The sequence below is a fragment of the Phyllobates terribilis genome, unplaced genomic scaffold (genome assembly GCF_046119375.1).
Source record: "Phyllobates terribilis strain yellow unplaced genomic scaffold, ASM4611937v1 Scaffold_2__4_contigs__length_985480577, whole genome shotgun sequence".
In the NCBI taxonomy this organism is placed as follows: domain Eukaryota; kingdom Metazoa; phylum Chordata; class Amphibia; order Anura; family Dendrobatidae; genus Phyllobates; species Phyllobates terribilis.
The window spans coordinates 863,310,763-863,333,472 of NW_027362762.1; the positions used below are offsets into that span (position 1 = coordinate 863,310,763).

Sequence of the window (22,710 nt, forward strand, 5' to 3'; positions counted from 1 at the left end):
CAGTGGGAAGCTCAGTGTGCTACAATGCGGTCTAGCCGGCCGGGCCAACCACCGTCTGCCATATCTTGTGCATCCGCGGCCTCTTCATCCTCTGTGACTGGGGGGACAGCAGTCACACCTGTTTTGGGGCGCAGACCTGCCACCTCTTTACCCGCAACAGCCAGCGTGATTGGCAGGTCATCATTTTCTTTGGAGGTGGTAACACCAGCTGGTCTTGAGCGCTGTCCGACATCGATAGCACCACCTTTGGATCAAGGCAACCTAACATGTCCGCCTGCATCTTCCTCACAGACCGGCAGTTTGCCGGGGACACCCTTATCAACCCCGTCTAAGCACAATAGCCAGCCCTCGGTCCCTCAGATGTGGACAAGTAAAAGACCATTTCCTCCTAGCCATGAGAAAGCTAAGAGGTTGAATTTCACCATCTGCAAGCTCTTGGCTACAGAAATGCTGCCTTTCCGCCTGGTGGACACAGAGGATTTTCGAGACCTTATGTCCGTCGCAGTGCCCCAGTACCAGATGCCCAGTCGGCACTACTTCTCAAAGAAAGGTGTGCCTGCGCTCCACCAGCATGTCGCACACAACATCACCGCTTCTTTGAGAAACTCTGTGTGTGACAGGGTGCATTTCACCACAGACACTTGGACGAGTAGGCATGGACAGGGGCGTTACATGTCGCTGACTGGGCACTGGGTAACTATGGTGACAGCAGGACAAGGGGCTGCTGTCCAAGTCTTGCCGTCCCCACGAGTTGTGCGTCAATCCTCTTTATGTCAAAGTTCCTCCACTGCTTCTGCCTCCTCAACCTCCTCTCGGTCTTCCACCTGCACCCAAAGCCTGTCTGGTCATGCCACAAGCTTTCTAACTGCGCAGAAGGGATCCTGCACACCTCCTTACTATGCTGGCAGTAGGGCTCAACGTCATCAGGCGGTTTTTACATTGAAATGTCTGGGAAATGTGAGTCACACAGCTGAGGAGTTGTGGTCAGCTCTGGAGAACCAATTTCATGAATGGTTGTCTCCACTGGACCTGAAACCAGGGAAGGCCGTGTGCGACAATGCTGCAAACCTGGGTGCGGCCCTTCGCCGGGGCAATGTCACACACGTGCCTTGTATGGCTCACGTGTTGAACCTGGTTGTCCAGCAATTTTTAGCCCACTATCCCAGACTAGATGGCCTTCTGCAGAGGGCACGGTCGCTGTGTGCTCACATCCGCCGTTCGCATCCCGCAGCTCAGCGACTTACATCTCTACAGAAGTCGTTGGGCCTGCCACTTCACCGGCTAAAATGCGATGTGCCTACCCGGTGGAATTCAACTCTGCACATGTTGCAGCGACTGTGGCAGCACCGACAAGCCCTGGTGCAATACGTTCTGACGTATAGCCTGGGCCAACGAGATTCAGAGGTGGGGCAAATCACGCTGGAGGAGTGGTCTCAGATCAGGGACCTATGCACCCTTCTGCACAGTTTTGAAATGGCGACGAAGATGTTTAGTGCTGACGATGCCATTATCAGCATGACTATTCCGGTGATTTACATGCTGGAGCACATGTTAAACAGAATTCGGAGTCAGGTGGTGGCACAAGAGGAGGTGGAGGAAGTAGAGGAGGAGGAGTTGTATGCGGAAGGGCTAACATCTGCAAGGTCTAGACGGTCGGCAGCACCAGGGCGGCAGGCATGTGAGGGTGGGGGAGATGATTTTACCAGGGCGCATGGTAGCAGCCAAACTAGTGAGGAAGGTGCAGGAGCCCAGGAAGAAGTGGAGGACGAACTGATGGAAGACTCATCAGATGAGGGAGACCTTGATCACATTTCTGTTGTGCGAGGTTGGGGGGAGAGGACAGAGGAAGGAAGCATGATTGTTACCTCGCCACCAACACAACAGGGACTTGGTGCTCCTGGATGCGCAACACACATGAGTGCCTTCTTGCTGCACTACCTGCAACATGACCCTCGAATTGTGAGAATTAGAAATAATCCTGACTACTGGGTTGCCACACTGTTAGATCCCCGGTACAAAAGTAAATTTGCAGAAATTATTCCTGCCATAGAAAGGGATGCACGCATGCAGGAGTATCAGCAGAGACTGTTGCAGAATCTTACATGTGCTTTTCCACAAAATACCAGTGGTGCACGTAGTGAATCTCAGAGTTCCAACTTGCCAACCGTGGGACCGTCAAGTGTTCAGCACTCAAACCGTAACAGAACCACAGTATCTGCTGGTAACATCAATTTTGCGGAATCATTTCACCACTTTTTTAGCCCATCCTTTGCAAGGCCACAGGAGACAAGAAGTCTGACACATAGTCAACGCCTAGAGACGATGGTACAGGAGTATCTCCAAGTAAACATTGAAGCCACGACTGTGTCACTGGACCCTTGCTCTTTTTGGGCTTCCAATCTGGATAAATGGCCGGAGCTAGCCACTTACGCCTTGGAGATCTTGTCATGCCCCGCAGCCAGCGTTCTGTCTGAACGTGTGTTCAGCGCTGCTGGTGGTGTGCTGACAGATAAGCGCACGCGGCTCTCCACTGATAATGTAGACAGACTCACGTTCATAAAGATGAACAAATCATGGATCCGAAACGACTTTTCTACCCCTGTGTCATCCTGGGGAGAGTAAAAGCTTGATGATTGGTTAAAATCACCCTACCAACCGTTTTAAGCTTTCAAATTACTAATCATGTTTATCTGTATCTTGACTGGAAAATAATTTGGGCTTTGTAGCAGTGTGCAGCACTGATCCTATTAGGCCATCTATAATAAGCTTCACCAGATTTAAAATTAAAAATAATTTTTAGCTGCATCTAGCCCGGAAAATAATTTTGGGGCTCCGAGATGCGCAAGACACATAAGTGCCTTCTTGCTGCACTACCTGCAGCATGACCCTCATATTGTCAGAATTCGAAGTAATCATGACTACTGGGTTGCCACACTCTTAGATCCCCCAAACTTTTCGATCAACCTTTTCATTTTAATAAAGACCAAAAAAATGGTCATTTTTGAAATTATAAGCATTAGCAGGTTGTTAGAAACTGAAATCAAACAGTTTTCAACTCAAAACTTTATTCTAGGTGATGTTACATTTTCACATAGGACCCCTTGTTCGAAAGGAGCTTCTGAACTCTCTCGTCCATTGAATTTGTCAGGTTTTGGATGGTTTCTGCTTCAATTGTTTTGCATGAGGACAGAATACCCTCCCAGAGCTGTTGCTTAGATGTGAACTGCCTCCCGCCATCATAGACACTCCTTTTAATGATGCTCCAAAGGTTCTGAATGGGGTAGAGGTCAGGGGAGCATGGGGGTCACACCATAAGTTTGTCCCCTTTTATGCCCATATCAGCCAGAGATGCAGATGTTTTATGTGCAGCATGAGATGGTGCATTATCATGCAGAAAAATGATCTTGCTGTGAAATACACGGTTCTTCTTCTTGAACCATGGCAGGAAGTGCTGTTTGAGAAAATCCACATACATTATGGAGTTCATCTTTAGCGCCTTCAGGGATCCTAAAGGGGCCGACAATCTCTCTCCCCATGATTCCAGCCCAAAACATTACTCCACCTCCTCCTTGTTGGCGCTGTAGCCGTGTTTGCGTGGGGTGTCCATCAACCAGCCATCCTCCACTCCATTCATCTGGACCATCGAGCGCTGCACGGCACTCATCCGTGAACAAAACAGTTTTGAAATCAGTCTTCATGTAATGTTTGGCCCACTGGAGCCGTTTCTGCTTGTGTGAAGTGGATAGAGGAGGTCGACAGGATGGCGTATGCACAGCTGCAAACCTCTGAAGGACCCTGCATCTTGTTGTTCGGGGGACGTTGGAGGCACAAGCAGCTTCAAAAACTTGTCTGCTGCTATGACAAGGCTTTTTTGCCGCTGCTCTTTCTACCTGACGTAATTGCCTGTAGGAAAGAGTCCTCAATTTGCCCTTATCAGCACGCACACGTGTGTACTGTGAATCAGCTACATACTTCTTGATTGCCAAGACACTTCATCCTGATCATCGCACAATGTTGATTGTAGTCATGCCTTGACCTAAACACTCCACAATTTGTTGCTTCTCAGCAGCCGACACATCCTTTTTCTTTCCCATTTTGGCAGAAAATGTAGGCTGCTTAATAATGTGAGAGAGCCTTCTTAAGTAGTCTTGCCTTTCATTGGACACACCTGCCAAACTAATTAGCACAGGTGTCTGCAATTGCTTACAGTGATATAAAGAGCCCTGACACACATCACCATCAATGAGTTTAACTGACAAACAAACAAATTCTTCCCTTATCACTCCTAAACACTTTTTGCATAATAATTTGGAACGCAGTGTACATGTGCTTTTCCACAAAACACCAGTGGTTCACGTAGTGAATCTTACAGTTCTAACTTGCCAACCGTGGTCTGTATGGAATTGTTCAATAAAGGGCCCAAAATTAAGATAACATAGATGGGAGAGGTCTCTATGAATAGGAATTCCTAAGTATTTGATACCCTGTGAGGGCCAGGCAAAGGGAAAGTTGGACTGGATGGAATCCTATATGGATTTGGGGAGGGAGACATCGAGGGCCTCAGACTTCGCTGCATTGATTTTAAAATTTTACCATGTAACAAAGTGATCTATTTCAGCCATAACAGCAGGGATGGATATATGTGATTGAGTGATATATACTAGGACATCATCAGCAAATAGAGAGCACTTGTACTCGGTGCCTCCCACCTCAATCCACCTAATATTGGGGTTATGGCGAATTGATGAGAGCAGGTGCTCCGTCACTAGGATGTATAAGAGAGGGGACAGAGAACATCCCTGCCTTGTCCCATTGGTGATTGTGAAAGGTGATGAAAATGTTCTGACGCACCCCCTGGGCCTTGGGACACCCGGAGCCGGACCCTTTTTGGTGGATGCTGGTGGTTGTAGTCTTCGTGGCGGCGATCCGGTTCCGTGGCTCAGGGCGGTCAAACCAGTGGCGGAACTATTTATGTGGTTTTGATGTTTAAATGTCCGACTACGCCACCCGTGGATTGCGGTCAGAGTGAACCGCCGCTACAGGGCAGACTGCTAAGGCTGGTGTTGTGGGTGCAGCAGAGCGTAGCATAACTCCCCACGGGAGGAGTATAGCCTCAGGGCAGTGTATGCGGAGGATGGGGGTGATGGTGCAGGGCAGCAGCAGTAACGACACGGAGTCAGTGATGCAGTTCAGGGCCTTTACTCACAGTTCTTATTATCCAGACCACGTCTGCAGGTAACGGCTGCCCACGTCGTACTGTGCTCACCAGGTGAGGGGCTCAGACAACTCCCAGATAACTTTGGAGCGCTTCACAGGACCCCCTTTGTGTGTCCTTTGTCTGGCCTTTCTTACCAACACTTCTGTCCGGCTGCCTCGGGCCTCCTCTTGGTAAACTTGGCGCCAGTTTCCCTGACCCTATGTGGTGCCTTCCTAGCGGGTGGAGCAAGGGGCTGCGCCACATAAAATGTCAGAGCCTCCGGTTTCTAGCTGAGGGTCGTTTCCTGCCTCCACTAGTTCGGGGACCGGTCTCCCCCTTTGGCCTGACCCCTCCACGCAGGTGGATTCGGGCGTGCGGTGGCGACTCGCCCGTCCGCACCCCTGGGATCCCTTCATTCCTCGTTCCTGGAGCCTACTCCGCTCCTCTTCCTTCCTTCTCCCTCTTGCAGGCCTGGGCCTCTGTTACTAGGCCCGCCTCCGGAGCAGAGCTCATGCAGAGCCCCTGCTCCCTGCCACTTCTGCTCAGACTTCTCTGCACTGAACTAAGATGGTGCCCACCTTTTATACTCCCTTCTCAATGCACCCAGGAACTGCTTCCTCCCTGCTCCTGCACTGCAGGGTTCCCCTTCCTCAGTGTTCCCTCCCCCCACTCCAGCCAGGGACAGGGACTGTCGTGCCCATCTCAGGGGCATATTGGTCGCCCTGCCCCACGGCAATGTGGTGTAATGCATGCAGGTGTCGGGTCCTGATCCACACTCCATCCTTACCTGAGAGTGAGATATCACACCTCTGGGTGAGGTGCAATACGTCTGTAGCAACCGAGCCCTCGGTGCTACAGTTCCATTTATCTTCAGCCTAGGTGACGTATTGTGATACAGGGCCGTGATTTTGGCTATAAAAGGGTCCCCTAGACCCCTACCCCAAGCTTTTTAAGAGAATCATATATGGCGTGCCAGGAGACTCTATGGAATGCTTTCTCAGCATCCAACGAGAGTATCTACTTACAAATTTTTAACTGCATCTAGCCCAGGAAATACTTTGTGCCTAGTAGCAGTGTCTGCTAGTCAGCGGATTATCCCGGCTGTTAAGCAAGCTACACCACCTGTAGTTTGGACACTTAATTTTTTCAAAGGAAATGCTTCGGGACCACGGGATACTTAGTGAAGAGCATCAGGAGGCACCCCAAGGCATAGGGGCTGGGACTGGCACTAGGATGCCTTGCGGTGGACAGCCGAGCTCGATCCTTATAAAAGCTTTTTAACTGCAGCAGCTTTAGTGGACGCTACTGGAGCTGGAATTACGCGGCTGCTGGCATGAGACTTGCCCTCCAATAGATCCTTGTAAATGGATTTAAAGTGTATTCATTCAAATTAGAGGGACAATTTAAATTAAAAAGCTTAGAGCTGCCTCCACCACAGGGGGGCTCTCTCGACCCACCAGCGGACAGGCACCAGTATTGGGAGAGGGGGGCTGGCCATCAGGGTTCACCGCGGCTCTGGCACAAACCCGGCGACACGGAGGTGGCACGGGCAGGAGCGGACTGGCCGTCTCGGCTTCTCACTTTTTGGATTTTAGAAGGGCATGACATGCCTATATCTGTGTCTCCCCCTCCTTTTACTCCTCCACCTCTTTTCTTTTCGCATGACTATATGTACTTGTCACTTTTCCATGTGTTAGTTGTGTCTTCTGAGCAGTTTGTCAGCTTTTGGACACCTTTGAAGGTGTTTTCTATGTGTTTCTATGTGTTTTTGTTTGCCTGCCATTGGTTTTAACGGTGTTCGAAGGTGTTCAACGAACAGTTCGGCGAACACACGGGTGTTCGACGAACCGAACCGAACTCGAACACTACGGGGGTGTCTCAACACTACTGCAGACAATAACAGACATCGTGAGAGAGCAGCCACGGAGGATGGAGAGTAAAGCAAAGTGGGTTGTTTTTTTAAACTAGACTGCAGCTGGGGGGCATGGTTTTTCTGAGACCAGAAACTGTCTTTAAGTCTTATTGGCTACACGTTTAACAAGGGAAAAATTATTCTAACGTTTTATTTGTTACCTGTGATTAAATTAGTTGCGGTCTGCAATCTCCACTCATTCATTGACACCCTGATATACAACCCGCTCCTAGTTTTGGACTTATCTTCAGTGAAGGGGTGCCCTTCCCAGGAACACATGCCAAATGTGAGCTGTGTGAGTCAAGAATGCGGTTGCCTGAACTCTCTCATGTGTCAGCACAGCTTCATTCCTGGAGCGATTTCCCCAACACGTGCTTTCCTTCCCATCTACAGTCCATTTTATCTCCCCTAGCTGATATTTTTCCTCCTCTCTACTCCCTGAATATCAAACCTCCCGCACCCACACCCCCAATATTGCTATATAAAACACTGACAGAATGGGAAAGCAGAACTAGAGACAAGTTTTCGGAAAGGAACTCAACAAAAAATTAGGGAAATTAGCCATATTATATACCATCTGAAGTGAAGGCATGCAATTTAACCCCATATTTAATTAATCCTACACAACAGGAGTACAATATACTCACAATCATAGGACACTATGTGTCCGCTCTTTCCCTCATAAATGACATGGCCTTTAGTCGCGGACTCCTCCCTACATTTCTCGGCATTGCTGAGATCTTCGGTGGCCAGACGTGTGATTGTGGTCTTCAGCAGGACATCGGCAGCGATACCAGATTGTGACAACGCTGGAGTACCCTAAGACCACAGGAATGGAGACTATCACAGGAGAAATCCCAGCTACACAAAAATAGGGAACTGAAATACTAAATGGTCTCATTAATTTACTAAATGGACATTTATTTTTACACATAACATTACAGTAGACAGGAATACACTGATTGTAGTACATTTACACAGTTTAATCTCTCATTTTTTATTACAAAGCCAAGATCTTAATATATGGGGGTTCTAGCTCCAGTTTTCTAATCCTAATATCTAAATTACCTGCATTAATTGTAAAAGAAATGTTTAACTTCCTGCAGCGGACACTAGGGGACGCTTTACTTGCAATGACGTTAAAGAAGCACTCCCATCAAAAGTTTTATCCTCCTACAAGGTAATCGGTCAGCAGCTTTTTAATACGTAATCTTAGGACAGTATGAAATAGGGGTTAAGAGACAGATTTCAACAGTGTGTCACTTATCAAGCTGTGTGCAGTTGTTTACTTAAAATTAAGGTTTTATCACCTGGTGATTATCATTGTCTGGACTACAGCAGCACATGCATCCTAGGCCGACTCCGCCCCTTCCTGTGATGAGCAGCTCACTGTAGACAATGTACATGGTGTGGGCGGGGTTAGCTTTCTCAGCTCTGCTTCATGCTACATCTAAGAACTGATTGTGTCAGACCCACTGCGCCCAGTAATCTAAGTGATACATCACTGGATTCAGGGTCTCTTTGCCTACATTATGCTGCTCTCAGATGACATAGCAAAAACTGCTGAAAGATTCCCTTTACTGTTTACTTACAATTGCAAATTTTGTCCTTCTACCCAGTTAATTATTCTCTTTTCCATTAGGTCTATGACATCACATGATTAAAAACAGACTAGCTGAATCCTTCTAAGCTGTATGTAGAAACAAACAGGAGGTCAATTTTCCCTGCATGAGTCATGAGTCCCTGTCAGCAGGGAGGAGGGAGCAGCTGGGTGAGGAGTTGTAGAGGGGAATAATAAATGCAGGGACAAGAGACTTCCTGTTCCTACATAATTCTTCTCTTTTCTCTGCTTTATCTGGGTAGAAAGGCAAAATGAGCAATTGTAAGTACACAGTGCTATATAATATGATGACTGCAATATATTAAGAGGATAAATAAGTTGATGTGAGTAGACATCTTGTTAAGTTCAAGACTGAGCAAAATGTTTGAGGGATTCTCTGAACATGAGAAGATACCTGAGTGATGGACCCTCGTAAAGATGGCAGAGCTTCCATGGGAAGTTTGGTGGCCGGAGTGCCTCGCGTGATGCTTCCTTCCTGAAGTGCAGTCACAGTACCTGTGATAACGACAGTAATAAGGTGAGCACTACTACTGATTCATAGGACCCAGTCCGGTGTCCACGTCCGTAATCAGCGTCCGTCAGACACGAGAACTAAGAACTGACATTTACTTTCCGGCAGTCGTGACTCTTCTTTCTATCACCCAGCTTGCGGTGTAACATCAGACTAGCCCAGCTAATCAAAACAAGAGAGGTGGACGCCGGGAGGTAAGAGTCCGCACTCTGGGCTCACATCCGGTAAAAAATAAAATGTACATGGCCAGTGGATGGGGTCCTGAGAATCAATTCGCACCAGCTCCAGTGAGCACAGTACAATTCTCACAGATCTACTGATACCAAGCTGTATTTTAGCGCACCTCTGACAACACCTTCATGCTGAGCCCGGACGAGGAGCCCCTCCGGCTGCGAGCTCTGGCCACGGGGTGAGAACTCTTCTTGTTTTATGTAGGTAACACAACCTAAAACGCACCAGAAAGGAGAGAAGAAAAAAATACAGATTTTATCAAAGACTTGCTGCCATAGATTTCACCCTCAAACACGATCCAAGGAATATCATGAAAACGTGGTTTTAATGTCGATGCGTTTCAGAGTCCATCTGACAACCAGGTTGTCTTGAGCAAGGCGTCAGATGCGTCGACATTAAAACCACTTTTTCATGATATCCCTTGGATCGTGTGTAAATCAGCAGCACATATCATACATCCACTCTACCCCGGTATCTCTCTGAAAACACTGGTGGATATTGCAGCGGCTGACACTTTTCGCCTCATCAGGTGAGTTTTTACCTGTTTTATCCTCACCAAGTTACTTGGATAAGACCCTACTGCAGCTTGCATTTTTTATTTAGCATAGGTTTCACCATCGGCATTGAGGATAATCAGCGGCATAAAAGGACATGGTGTGGGTTTAAGATAGGAACAAAATGCCAATTGCTGCATGGGAAGTTATTTTTCCACTGGGTGCAGGAGTGACACCAATGTGGTAACCCTGGGGTGCCTCACTGGGTGTGGGAACCCCACTGAAAGGAGACTTTTAATGCTAATAGGGCTAAAATGTACTGGGGGTGGGGGTGGGGGTAGTCAGATTTCTCAACCCACTGCAAGGGAGCAAAACCTGAGTGACACCATGTGGATATAGGGGTATCAAGTTCCATGAAGGGAAAATAAAGATCCATGACCCTCACGGTGGTCTTCTAGCTTTGATGGTTCATGAAAGGTTTTTTTGGGGGGGCCTTGAGAGACTGCATCATTGTACACTTTTTTTGTGTGGCACTGGGGTGTAAAAGTCATGATCTAATTTTGCAAAAATAAAGTTATACAAGATTCCTTTATATTTCTACCCGGTATTTCTGTAGGACCCGGTAGACACAAATCACACAGGATGAATCTATGCATTACAGCACAATTTCACATAACTACCTACCGGTCTTTGCAGATTCCTGTTGCCTCGGTAGGCCAAGAGAAATGGAGCCCACAGAAGGCTTCACCGGCTCTTGGATGTAGGGCTGCTGGCTGAGAGAGGTTAAATATGTTCCAGGGGTTCCCTAAGGGATCAAAAATAAAACTATTGTCAATGCGAGTCCCAGTGCACGGACCCCCAGCAATCAGCAAGTGATAAGTTGTGGGCCAACATCTTAACCGGTTCCCGACCGCCCACTTGCCGGGCTCTGTGCAGTGCCGACGTTTAAAAACGGTGGGTGGTCTCGCAGTGCTCAGGACCCCCAGGGTCCTGCAAGCACTGCGATTCCGGTGCAGAGCGTTAGCTCTGACAGGGTACATCATCGGGACCTGATTAGATCAGGTCCCAGTGATGTTAACCCTTTGCTGTCTTCTATATGCTGTGATCTATAGTGATCGCGGCATATAGGAGACAGCAGGAAGAGAGGGGGTCGTCTTACTTACCTCCGAAGACCTCCGTTTCGTTTGAGGACCTGGGGTTGCTATGGCAGCTGGAGGTCACATGACCACCTCCAGCTCTGCCATATATGGTGTCCTTCCTGTCTGGCTTCAGCTTGTATGTAGCTGAAGTCAGACAGGAGACTCTGACTGAAACAGTCAGTGAAGATCTCATATAATGTAATATATGTGTATTACATTACATGAGATCAGTGATCAGAAAAATAAAAATTAATGTCCCATACAGGGACTAAGTAAAAATGTAAAAAAAAAGTAAAAAAAAAGTTTTTAAACTATTAAAAAAAAAAAATCACAAAATAAATAAAAATAAATAAATAAAATATTAAACCAATAAATCCGTAAATTATTACAAAACCAAAAAAAGTACACATATTTGGTATCGCCGCGTCCGAAACAACCCGAGCTATAAAACTGTCACACTAATTAACTCCTTCTGTGCACACCGTAATAAAAATAAATAAAAAACGGAGCAAAAAAATATGCTTTATCATATCGCCAAACAAAAAGTGGAAAAAAATGTGATCAAAAAGCAGACGTCATCTTGTTCCGCAAAAAAAGCCGCCATACAGCTCCATCAGCCAAAAAATAAAAAAGTTATAGCGCTCAGAATAAAGCAATGCAAAAAAAATATTTTTTTTTCTATAAAATTGTTTTATTGTGTAAAAGCGCCAAAACATAAAAAAAATACAGTAAGTGTAGTATCGCTGTAAACGTACTGACCCGAAGAATAACGCTGCCTGATCACTTTTACCACACGCAGAACGGCATAAAAAAAAACTCAAAAAACAATTCCTGAAGTGTTTGTTTTTGTTAACTTTACCTCCCAAAAAACGGAATAGAAGGCGATCAAAAAATGTCACGTACCCAAAAATGGTACCAATAAAAATGTCAACTCGTCCCGCAAAAAACAAGCCGTCACATGACTCTATCGGCCGAAATATGGAAAAATTATAGCTCTCAAAATATGGTGATGAAAAAACTAGATTTTGCAAAAAAAGCGTATTTTAGTGTGTGACAGCTGTCAGTCATAAAAACCCGATATAAATCTGGTATCTCTGTAATCGCACCGACCCGAAGAATAAAGTAATCTAATCAGTTATATCACACTAGGAACGGCATAAAAAATAAATAAAACAAATATTATTCACCTGCTACTGATTTGTTTATTATGTCTCCCAAAGATCCCAGTAAGGCTCTGCTCACATTTATCCTGCGCTCTGCGCTGAGCACTTACACCAGAGTTTCCGTGTAAATCTCTGAAATACGTGATTCAGCCAGAACCCATGATGGAAGATTCTCTGTAATGAGACAGATATAGGCCACTGTGAATGCCGTCTAGCCTGGGATCCCACGGTGTCATTTGTTTTAGGCGTGCATAAAAGTGCGGTTGGCCACAGTTTTGTGCACTTCTGAAAAAAAGGACACCGCTAAACAGAGGCCAGACGGAGTCCAGAGTAACTCTGCTGCCTCATTACAGTGAATGGATCCTGCAGGGGTTTCATCTGAATTACATCACTTGGAAAATTAGATGGAAACCCCGATGTAAGTGCTCAGCCTAGAGCGCCGGATAAATGTTACGTAAAATGTTCCCAATAAAAGCTTCAACTCAGTCCTCAAAAAAAGCTAGTCCCCACTCAGGTCCATCATCTGTTAAAAATATAAGGGACTTCCAAGTTACTGGTAGCAGAAAGGCTCTGGAAAAGCAAAATGGTCCTTGCCCCCCAAAAGAAATTCAGAAAATTTTGTGCTCCCAAATCCAAATGCCTATTCTACAATAATTTGTTCTCCAATTGTCAAATAGCGCTCCTTCCCCCTCAAATCTCACCGTATGGCTAAGTGGTACGATACAGCCACATATGGGGTATTGCCACTTTTAGAAGAAATTGTGTGACACATTTCGGCACCATTTTTACCCATTGCCCTGTGTGAAAATGTAAAATCTGAGGGTAAAACATTTTTTTGTGGTAAAAATATAATTATGCTTTTTTCACTGCCCAATGGTATAAATTTAAAAATTAAAAAATACTCACTACTTCCCTAGATGAATTCCTTGAGAGGTGTAGTTTACAAAATGGGGTCACTTGTGGGGGTTTCTGCTGTTTTGGCATGTCAGCGACTCTTCAAATGTGACATGGTGTCTGCTGCCTATCCCAGCCAACATAGCGCTTCTTTCTCTTCCGAACCCTGCCCTACACAAAAGCAGTGGTTTTCCTCCACATATGGGGTATCAGCGTACTCAGGAGAAATTGTACAACAAATTTCATGGTGCAATTTATCCTATTACCCTTATGATAATACAAAATTAGGGAATGAAAAACATTTTTTGAGGGGAAAATGTGAAAATTTTATTTTTACGGCTCAATATTATAAACTTCTGTGAAGCAGCTGGGGGTGCGAGGTGCTCACCACACATCTAGATAAGTTCCCGAAGGGGTCTAGTTTCCAAAATGGTGGCACTTGTGGGGGGTTTCCACTGTTTAGGCACATTAGGGGCTCCACAAATGTGACATGGCGTCCGCTAATTATTCAGACAAATTTTACATTCAAAAAGTCAAATGGCGCTCCTTCCCTTCCGAACCCTGCCGTGCGCCCAAACAGTGGTTTTCCCTCACATATGGGGTATCAGCACGCTCAAGAGAAATTGCACAAAAAAATTTGGGGTCCATTTTTTCCTGTTACCCCTGCGAAAATAAAAAAATTGGGTCTAAAGTAACATTTTTGTGAAAAAAGTTAAATGTTAATTTTTTTCTTCCACATTCCAAAAATTCCTGTGAAGCACCTGAAGGGTTAATAAAGTTCTTGAATGTGGTTTTGAGCACCTTGAGGGGTGCAGTTTTTAGACTGGTGTCACTTTTGGGTATTTTCTGTCATAAAGACCCCTCAAAGTGACTTCAAATATGATGTGGTCCCTAAAAAAAAATGTTTTTGTAAATTTTGTTGGAAAAATGAGAAATCGCTGGTCAACTTTTAACCCTTATAGCTCCCTAACAAAAAAAAATTTTGGTTCCAAAATTGTGCTGATGTAAAGTAGACATGTGGGAAATGTTATTTATTAACTATTTTGAGTGACATATCTCTCTGATTTAAGGGCATGAAAATTCAAAGTTTGAAAATTGCAAAATTTTCAAAATTTTCGCCAAATTTCCGATTTTTTCACAAATAAACGCAAGTGATATCGAAGAAATTTTACCACTATCATGAAGTACAATATGTCACGAAAAAACAATCTCAGAATCAGTGGAGATCCGTTGAAGCGTTCCAGAGTAATTACCTCATAAAGTGACAGTGGTCAGAATTGAAAAAATTGGCCCGGTCACGAAGGCAAAAACAGGCTCTGGCGCGAAGTGGTTAAAATATGGTAGCATCTAACAAGTCACTTTCCCACTTTGTCTCCCTACTTATAGTTATATGCTCAACTTTGCTAAATTTAAGACAATCAAAAAGTAAAATACATCTGTCACAAAAATGTGCTTATTTGGGGGGCTTGTTACAGGAGGGCTGCAATACTGTCCAGACGGCACAAAAATACTGTGCCATTTGGTTACACAAAATACAGTAAATTTAAAGCTAATAGTACAGCAGACCTGTCTCTATAATACGCTGCTCTTAAAGGGAACCTGTCACCAGGTTTTCCCATATAAAGAAGTACCAGCACCTGTACGCCCTCATATACATTTTTGTACAATACTGTATATATGTCCCCAATCTGCTGTAATATGTAACCAAAACTGAGCATGATAGTGTAGAAAAAAAACTAAATTCTGGATTTAACCCACCTGTGATATGGAGCCCCCCATTATGAAAGAAGGTTTGTCAGATGAGGTCACTGAAGATTTGGATGAAGGGATCAGGGGAGGAGGTGGACGGGTTGGACGTGTCACAGGGAGTCTTGTTCCTTCAGCTAAAGATGTGATCACTTGATGGGGAGCTGGTTGCAACACTGGGAGAATAAAAGATTTTCCTTTAAACATGTGAAATACTGAATTCAACATAAATGAGAAGACGGGTTTCCTGAAAACCCACAGAGAAGCCCATGGATCAGACTCTAGTTGTCTCACATTGGGGCTTTTCTTATTTCACAGCCAATATCCATAGAAAAATGAATTTTCCCAAATGCCAGTATAAGTGATCAATCTCCTACACCTCCTCACATGGTGCGAGGTAGGGGTGATGGCTTGGTGCTTGTGGAGCTGCTTTAGCTTTCCCAGTGTCTGCCAATGTCATGAAGAAAACCTCATTATACAGAAAAATCAGCAGATCAGTCCCATGAGGACATGCCCTTATCCAAGGAATGAACCACAAATCCCATCATGTTGCAGGCAGTAAAAAAGAAATCTAAAGCAACTGTCAAGTGTGATAATTACACCAATCCCTTCGTATCTAAGCTTATTAGCCTGATCTTTAGTTTCCCTGCAGTCACCTGCATTACCCCCATTCCACCAGCAGGTGTCCTCATTGCACAGCTTGTGCTCACCATCTGCAGAGACAATGGTGCACTGACGCGCTCTGATTTCTGCCCATTAATGTGAGCAGAGCCACCATATTCGAGTCATTCGGCCCTTGAGTACTATGGGGAAACAGAACAATCGCTAACATGGTTGTTCTGTCTCCATACAGCATCACATCCCATTTCCATAGTAAAATGTACTACAGGTAATGATTTTTTTTTTGTGAGCATACACATGTCAATCACCCAATGAATGAGCGTTTTTCTCATTCATCAGCATGTTTACACAGGCAGGTAATCGGGATGAAGGTTTATACAATTGCTTGTTCGGCGATTTATCTAATCATCTAAATGCACTTTCACTTAAGTTATTTTTTTTTTTTTGTACTCATTTTATGGAGTTCAAAGGGAGCCGTGTAAATATTGGGCCTGATTCATCAAAGCTTTTGTACCAGTATTCTGGAGCAAAAAGCCTTGAAAAGGTGTAACTCGAGGCTGTGCTAAACTTTTGCGACTTCTGGCTTTCTCCACCCTCTTTAACGGAGCTGGGGTGAGACAAGCAGCATCGTTCAGTATTCCATAAATCTTACTCCAGCAGTGACTGGAGTAGGATTTAAGGCGGAGAACACACGACGGCACATGCTGCTTGTCCGATGCTCCCGATTCATTAAGAGCGTACACCTTTCAATGAATCAGGAGCGTCTGACTGCAGGATGCCTCCTCATCAACATCAGAGTGAAGATTGCTAGTCTTGATGAATCGGAGTATGCAGAATATGCTCTCTGGTGGTGGTCAGAGGCATCCAGATTATGGCAGAAAGAAGGGACTTGAAATTTTTAGAGTTTTACAATATAGGATTTGGGACTCAAAAGCAAAAATCATATCATAAAGCGTAACCAATTCTGCTCTGCAGACCGGATAAGCTGCAGAAAACAGGCCAAGAAATAAATAAAATGGGAAAAAAATTACTGAAATGTGTCCAGTCAGCAGTACCTGGGGGGACACAGTAGCGGACAGGATTCAGGTCTGTCTGCGAGGAGGCTTTGCCGACTTCTCTTGGAGACATCCTATACGGTGAGATGGACCGCGCAGCGTTTTGCATTTGCGCTTCGTGCTCCAGGACTCGCTTGACTTCCGCAGCATAAGGCATATACACCGATTTTCCTGCCAAGAAAAGCGAGTTACCTTGTGAGAGACATTGACAAACTGCGCTGAACACAGAAAGCAATTACACCGCCAGACCAAAACCAGCGCTGGCAACCATTCCTGTTACCAATATTAACCCCTTCCCCATGCAGCCAATTTTCGTTTTTCTCGTGTTTTAATTGTTTTGCTTTCTCAAGAGCTAGAACTTTTTTTTTTTTTAAGTTTCCATGGACATAGCCGTATGAGGGCTTGATTTGTGTGGGATGAGTTGCAGTTTTGATTGAACAATTATTTTACCATATAATGTACTTTAAAAAAAAAAATGAAAAATAATCCAAGTGAGGCGACATTCTGCCATTGCTTTTAATGTTTCGTTTTTATGCTGTTCACTGTGTGGTAATCCTGGCAACACGATTCAGGCCAGTTCGATTCCAGCGATAACTCACTTTTTTTAAAAAAAAAAATATTATAATTTTAGAAGTTTTTATTCTGAACTTTGCTATAAAAAAATAAAAATATTTCAGTTTGTGTCACCAATTTGTGAAACCCATAGCTTTTTCTATATTTTCATCCGTGGAGCAGGACTGGGGTTTGTTTTTTGCGCACTCGGCTCTCGCTTTGAAGGATACATGTTGGCAAATGACATCTAATCAGATATATATTTTTGAAGGAAAAGTTTCAGTAAAACTTGCATTATTATTCATTAAGATCCCTGGTGTTTGTATGCTGAGGAGTCCAGTGGGCGGTCCTATTCAGTGATTGACAGTCTTTGATCTGTGACTGTGCATGCAGATAGCTGTCAATCACTAGTAGGACCGCCCACTGGACTCATTCATACAGACACCAGGGATTTAAAAAAAAAAAAAAAAAGCTATACTGAATCTTTTCCAACTAACGTATATATCATTCTGCTCAGCTTCTCCTTCTCTGTCCACAGATCACACTGCATGTTCAACGTGACAGTCCCTTTAATGGACGTACACCAAATATGTTTATTTTTTAATTATTTTAATGGTAAAAAGGCTACATATTTAAGTTGCGTCTTCACACATACATTTTTACAACTTTATTTTTTCTAAAACTTTAATTTTTTTTAGTCCTCTTAAAAGATTTCAAAATGTGATTGCGTATTCTATAATACTGAAATACAATAGTCTCTTACAAAGTCCTGGCTGTGCCTCTATTGTGTTATCAATACATCAGCCATGGGGGCCTTCAGCAGGCCCCTGGAAACACCTCGGCACAGTGGGGACTGAAGAGCTGCTGGACTGGGCGTTTAGGCAGGCTCACCCAAGCATAAGTGCAACTTCTCGTGATTGACACAGGCTTTAAAGAAGATAGCAGCGATCATAGCTAGCTCCTGAGCCAGCTCCTTACGCCCGCCATGCACTATGCCCATATACCCGCCCTGGCACTATGGTCATGATCCTGGAGGGGATTAATGGATATTTGGGATATGCCAAGTTCAGAGCCAGCACTCTCGGACGGAATAGACTTGCATATTGCCTTCGCCTAGTAAGAGCACGATAGGGTGAAAACTGCAATGATTAAAACTCATTCTTACCAAAGGGATCTCTCCTTTTTGCAACCGGAGCAGAAATATCCTGCAGGTAAGATCTCTACTATAAGTAGATATTCATTATGTGAAAAATATCTATATATTTATTGCAATAAAACGTTCAGAAGGCCAGGCTGACAGGACAGCCGTTAATCATTAATCAGCCACATAAGCAGTAAGAGGACCACATGACAGATAAAGGTTCCTGACGTGTTTGTTACCTCATGTGAGAACAGTCTTGGTTGGCAGGAAGCCTTCGGTGGTCAGTGCCAGGGTAAATATTCTGGGATTTGTGTAGCAACACTGAAAACAGAACGGCTGAGCCGCTGCCAATATTTCAGGAGCCTGGAAAATATCCAGCCTCAAAGGGGTCCGTAACCGCATAAGCTGAAGAACACTTCCCGATGAGAAGCAAATCACATGGCGGCTCACATCAGTGTTACATCACACAGAGGTAAGACCTCAGGACAACCTAAAAGGTGCCCCAAGATGAACGTTGGCCGGCAGCCATTCCTCCGATCTCCCTATAGACATGTACAATCATGTGCTGTCAATGGGGAAAGAGGAGGAAGCGACTACCAGACACTCTGGAATCGTCTCGAATCCCGTGAGAACAAGGTTATCGCGTGTCGAAGTTAACAAGCCCAATCAGTCTCTTCCCGACATCATCTGTCAGGGGTCAAGAGGCCCCCAATACACAGACAATTAGTAATTACCTTCCCATTCAATACTTGGACTCTTGGACAAGTTGACAGGACTGGCCGATCTTCGCTCCATACTGAGCTGTTCCTGTCTCTGCCTTTGCTCTTCAAGCAAGTTATTTTCATGCAGAGACTGAAGATGTCGCTGGTACAGGGAGAAACTGTTTGCTGAGACTGGTGCCCCTGATAAACTTCCAGGGCTGCAAGAAACCTAAGACAGGACGGAAAGCAGATGTGTAGAGGCGCCAAGCATGGCTACCAAAGTAGTGCTTGCAGCAACAGCCAAAGAACTGTGCAACAATCATGTACCCCACTGATCATCAGAGTGGTGGTCCCAAGCCCCCTGCCCCTCTCTCTGCAGCCTCTAAGGCCACCTTTAGATGATACTACAAAGAATGGTCTGTTTTTCTTTTCAGTTGCATACACTTACCATGGGTGGAATAACAGCGGCACGATGATGCAATTGCTGCAGATCCAACGGGCCTTGCTTCATGGAGGGGGCTATCAGGATTGTTCCTGCTGGGTTCAACAGTGACGGCTTGGACTCTAGAGTGTACACCCTAAAAGAGGGGAAACAAAAGTGATGCAGACATATAAACACCTTACAGATTATACTATAGTTGTACCATTCTCACCTTGACCTATCGGGCTCTCCATCCACATCCTCATCCGCACTGCATGTGGCACTGGAGTCATTGTCAGAGTGTGAATCCGGCCTTCCGTGGGTTGGCATCTGGTTGGTGGAGTACTCCATATCTGCCGGTTCTAGTTTCTCCGTACTCCTTTCGGGCTCTCGTTCTTTGGTATCTTCCTCTATTTTAACTTGTGCACTATCGGGAAGCTTCACATCGGCCTCAACAGGTTCCACTTTGGTATTAACTTGGAGACTCAGAGTTGGTTTAGGTTCTGAGCTGTCTCGTCTCTCCCCAATCTCCATTGCCTCTTCCGGTTCTGCATTAACTTCTTCTTTTACCTGCAGCTCTGGGTACTGGTTCTCGGGGGTCTTTGTATTTTGGGCGATAGTAGAGGGGGATGCACAAGGTACAGGTTTGCTAGAGGACTCTTGCTCAGGAGAAACAGCTATGGGTAATGAAGAAGTGGTCCGCTCTGTGGCTTCATCAGCTTGCTTAGTCCCTTCCTCGGGCGATGGAGATGGCGCACTTTCAGTGTCTGAACTGTTTTCCGCACCTGCAGCAAAATGTAATTGTGAATGATGGATGTTCAGAGGATTTTAAACATTAAGGTCACACAAAATGTCCACCGGGAACTGGTTCTACCACAAATCTGTGCAGTTTTTACTCAGTCGTTGACTATGTTTGAAAACCCTTGTAATTGCGGTAAAAATGGATGTTGATGCCATTATCAGACTCTTTACTGCTGCATTTTACATGTATTTAACCATACACTTACAGCATATACCAAAAAATACCAAGACAAAAGAAAATTACTATCAGAAAGAGCGATTCCATCGTGCAATCATTGCTGAACAAGAGCTTGTTCCTGTCCCTAATGTCCGTGGCAGCCTCCAGTGCCCTGCACAGGAAATCTACAACCCCGGCTTACTACGCCACTGGCAATGTGGAGCATGTGTGCTAGTAAAAAGGATTAATCGACAACTGAAGGCTGGCTTTTTTAACTCCCTCATTGATTTAACCTAAGCCTTCCAGAGTTGTAGGAATCACAAAGCAAAAAATAGCAGCGAGGAGCAGACAAATCTATTTTTAATGCAATTAACCGCAAAATGTGGGATTAACATCCTATATCTGGGGCCACGCAACCCAAGTCACAGGAAATGCAGGCCTATGAGCATATTAAAAGGAGAACACCGGGGACTGGAAGAAGCGCTAGACTTAGCCTAAGCCTACTAAAATAAACCCAGGCAGCTTGAAAGGTCCCCACAATTAGACATAAGACCGCTCTCTCGATTGCCAAGAGGCGCCATTTCTCAAGCCCAACATATACGTTAGCCACAAACAAAAAGAGGGCATCCATACAGCATTGACTACCTGCATGGTAAAAATGGTCAATGTGCCCAATTATCTAACCATCAAGTGTGGTCTTCTATGAGTCTACTTATCTACTTGTGCCATTCTACGTCTTCGGTGGGTATAGGTGTGCTACAGGATCCCAGGCTGGACTGTTACTACCATGGTGGTAGCTTAGCATCTAACTATACTATTTGGAGATGGTGCATCTAGTCACAGGGGATCCAATCCATCGGCCACATCAGTACTCTATGGCTGCTGGATTGGAGTCCCGAAATTCACCTACTACCTCCTGGAATCTTTTTTTGATTATCCGGCCTAGCGTGAAGTCACCATTGCTGCATGACGCACATTTAACGCCGCGCCACACTGGGCAATCAAAATAAGAGCCGTTGATTCTAGGAGGCAAGAGGCGATTCTACGAGGTAAGAGGCGAGATTCTACAAGGTAAGAGGCGATTCTACGAGGTAACAGGCGATTCTAGGAGGTAAAAGGCGATTCTACGAGATAAGAGGCGATTCTATGAAGAGGCGATTCTACGAGGCAAGAGGCGAGATTCTACAAGGTAAGAGGCGAGATTCTACAAGGTAAGAGGCGATTACAGCAGGCAAGAGGCGATTGTACGAGGCAAGAGGTGAGATTCTACGAGGCAAGAGGTGAGATTCTACGAGGCAAGAGGTGAGATTCTACGAGGCAAGAGGTGAGATTCTACGAGGTAAGAGGTGATTCTAGGAGGTAAAAGTCGATTCTACGAGGCAAGAGGCAATTCTAGGACGCAAAAGGCGATTCTACGAGGTAAGAGGCGATTCTTGGGGCTCCTGTGTGCACTATACAAGCATTTTAGTTCTATTATTGACCTTGTACATAGCAAATGTATATATATTTTTTATATGGATCATTCATCTATATAAAACACACCATACATCTAATAAACCGTACCATCACTGTCATCTGGGTTGTCCTCATCATTGGATCCTTCATTTTCGTCATCTTCCTGGGCAGATACAGTAGAAGCCACACTTTCACACTGCGACACATCTCTCTCCTCACGTGGCCTTCGAGGAGACTGAAAGAGATTTTATGTCAGTTTTTTCCACCTGATCAGTAGCGTTGTGCTCTCATTCGATGAATGGATGGAGGACAAGGGCCATAAGAATGACCACAATGTGGCTAGTTAAGGGGACAGTACGTTTAATTAAACTAATACAGAAAGCTAATTATTGCAGTAACACAGCCCTTTAAAGGGAACAGTCAGCAACATTTTTGCTAGGTATCCAGAGGTAGTGCAGGATAGGGCATTATGCAACAATTGCTCCATCACAGCAAAATTCATCTTTTTATTCATAAGCAAATTATACTGCAAGTGCACAGGAGGGAATATTGGTGTAAGTGCTGTCCATGGCTACTCTTCGCTTCTCCCTGCCCATCGCTGCTTGACAGCCAGTGGAGAGTCTCTTCTGTGTGACGTCATCTCTGCTCCAGGCCGAAATCTCACGCAAGCAGCAATCATTTGGTTGGCACATGAGCGGTACAAGACTTAAGATTTTGGTAGCACATTGTAGCTTACTTCTCAAGTGTCAGTCAATAAGGGAGCAGAACATTGGCGAGTGACAACAAACAGCAAAGACTCTTTCCCCCGCTGTCAACTGAATACCAGAGAGAAATACAGAAAAGCTATCAACTGCAAGTGCAGTGATAAACCCACTGGTGCACTTGCAGTCTAATTTGT

General features: G+C 45.0%; 1 protein-coding gene across 8 annotated transcripts in view; it reads right to left on the reverse strand.

The window, feature by feature from the left end:
* NCOR1 (nuclear receptor corepressor 1) overlaps positions 1–22,710 on the reverse strand; it is a 161,358-nt gene that overhangs the window by 22,930 nt on the left and 115,718 nt on the right. For all 8 annotated transcript variants that reach the window (XM_073668000.1, XM_073668005.1, XM_073668007.1 and 5 more), the window contains 10 exons: positions 21,921–22,047; positions 19,632–20,184; positions 19,427–19,556; positions 19,012–19,207; positions 16,585–16,755; positions 14,921–15,084; positions 10,651–10,771; positions 9,585–9,686; positions 9,125–9,225; positions 7,757–7,928 (listed from right to left, as the gene is read on the reverse strand). In XM_073668000.1, the coding sequence (XP_073524101.1) occupies positions 7,757–7,928; positions 9,125–9,225; positions 9,585–9,686; positions 10,651–10,771; positions 14,921–15,084; positions 16,585–16,755; positions 19,012–19,207; positions 19,427–19,556; positions 19,632–20,184; positions 21,921–22,047 (1,837 nt within the window). The remainder of the gene's footprint in view (positions 1–7,756; positions 7,929–9,124; positions 9,226–9,584; positions 9,687–10,650; positions 10,772–14,920; positions 15,085–16,584; positions 16,756–19,011; positions 19,208–19,426; positions 19,557–19,631; positions 20,185–21,920; positions 22,048–22,710) is intronic.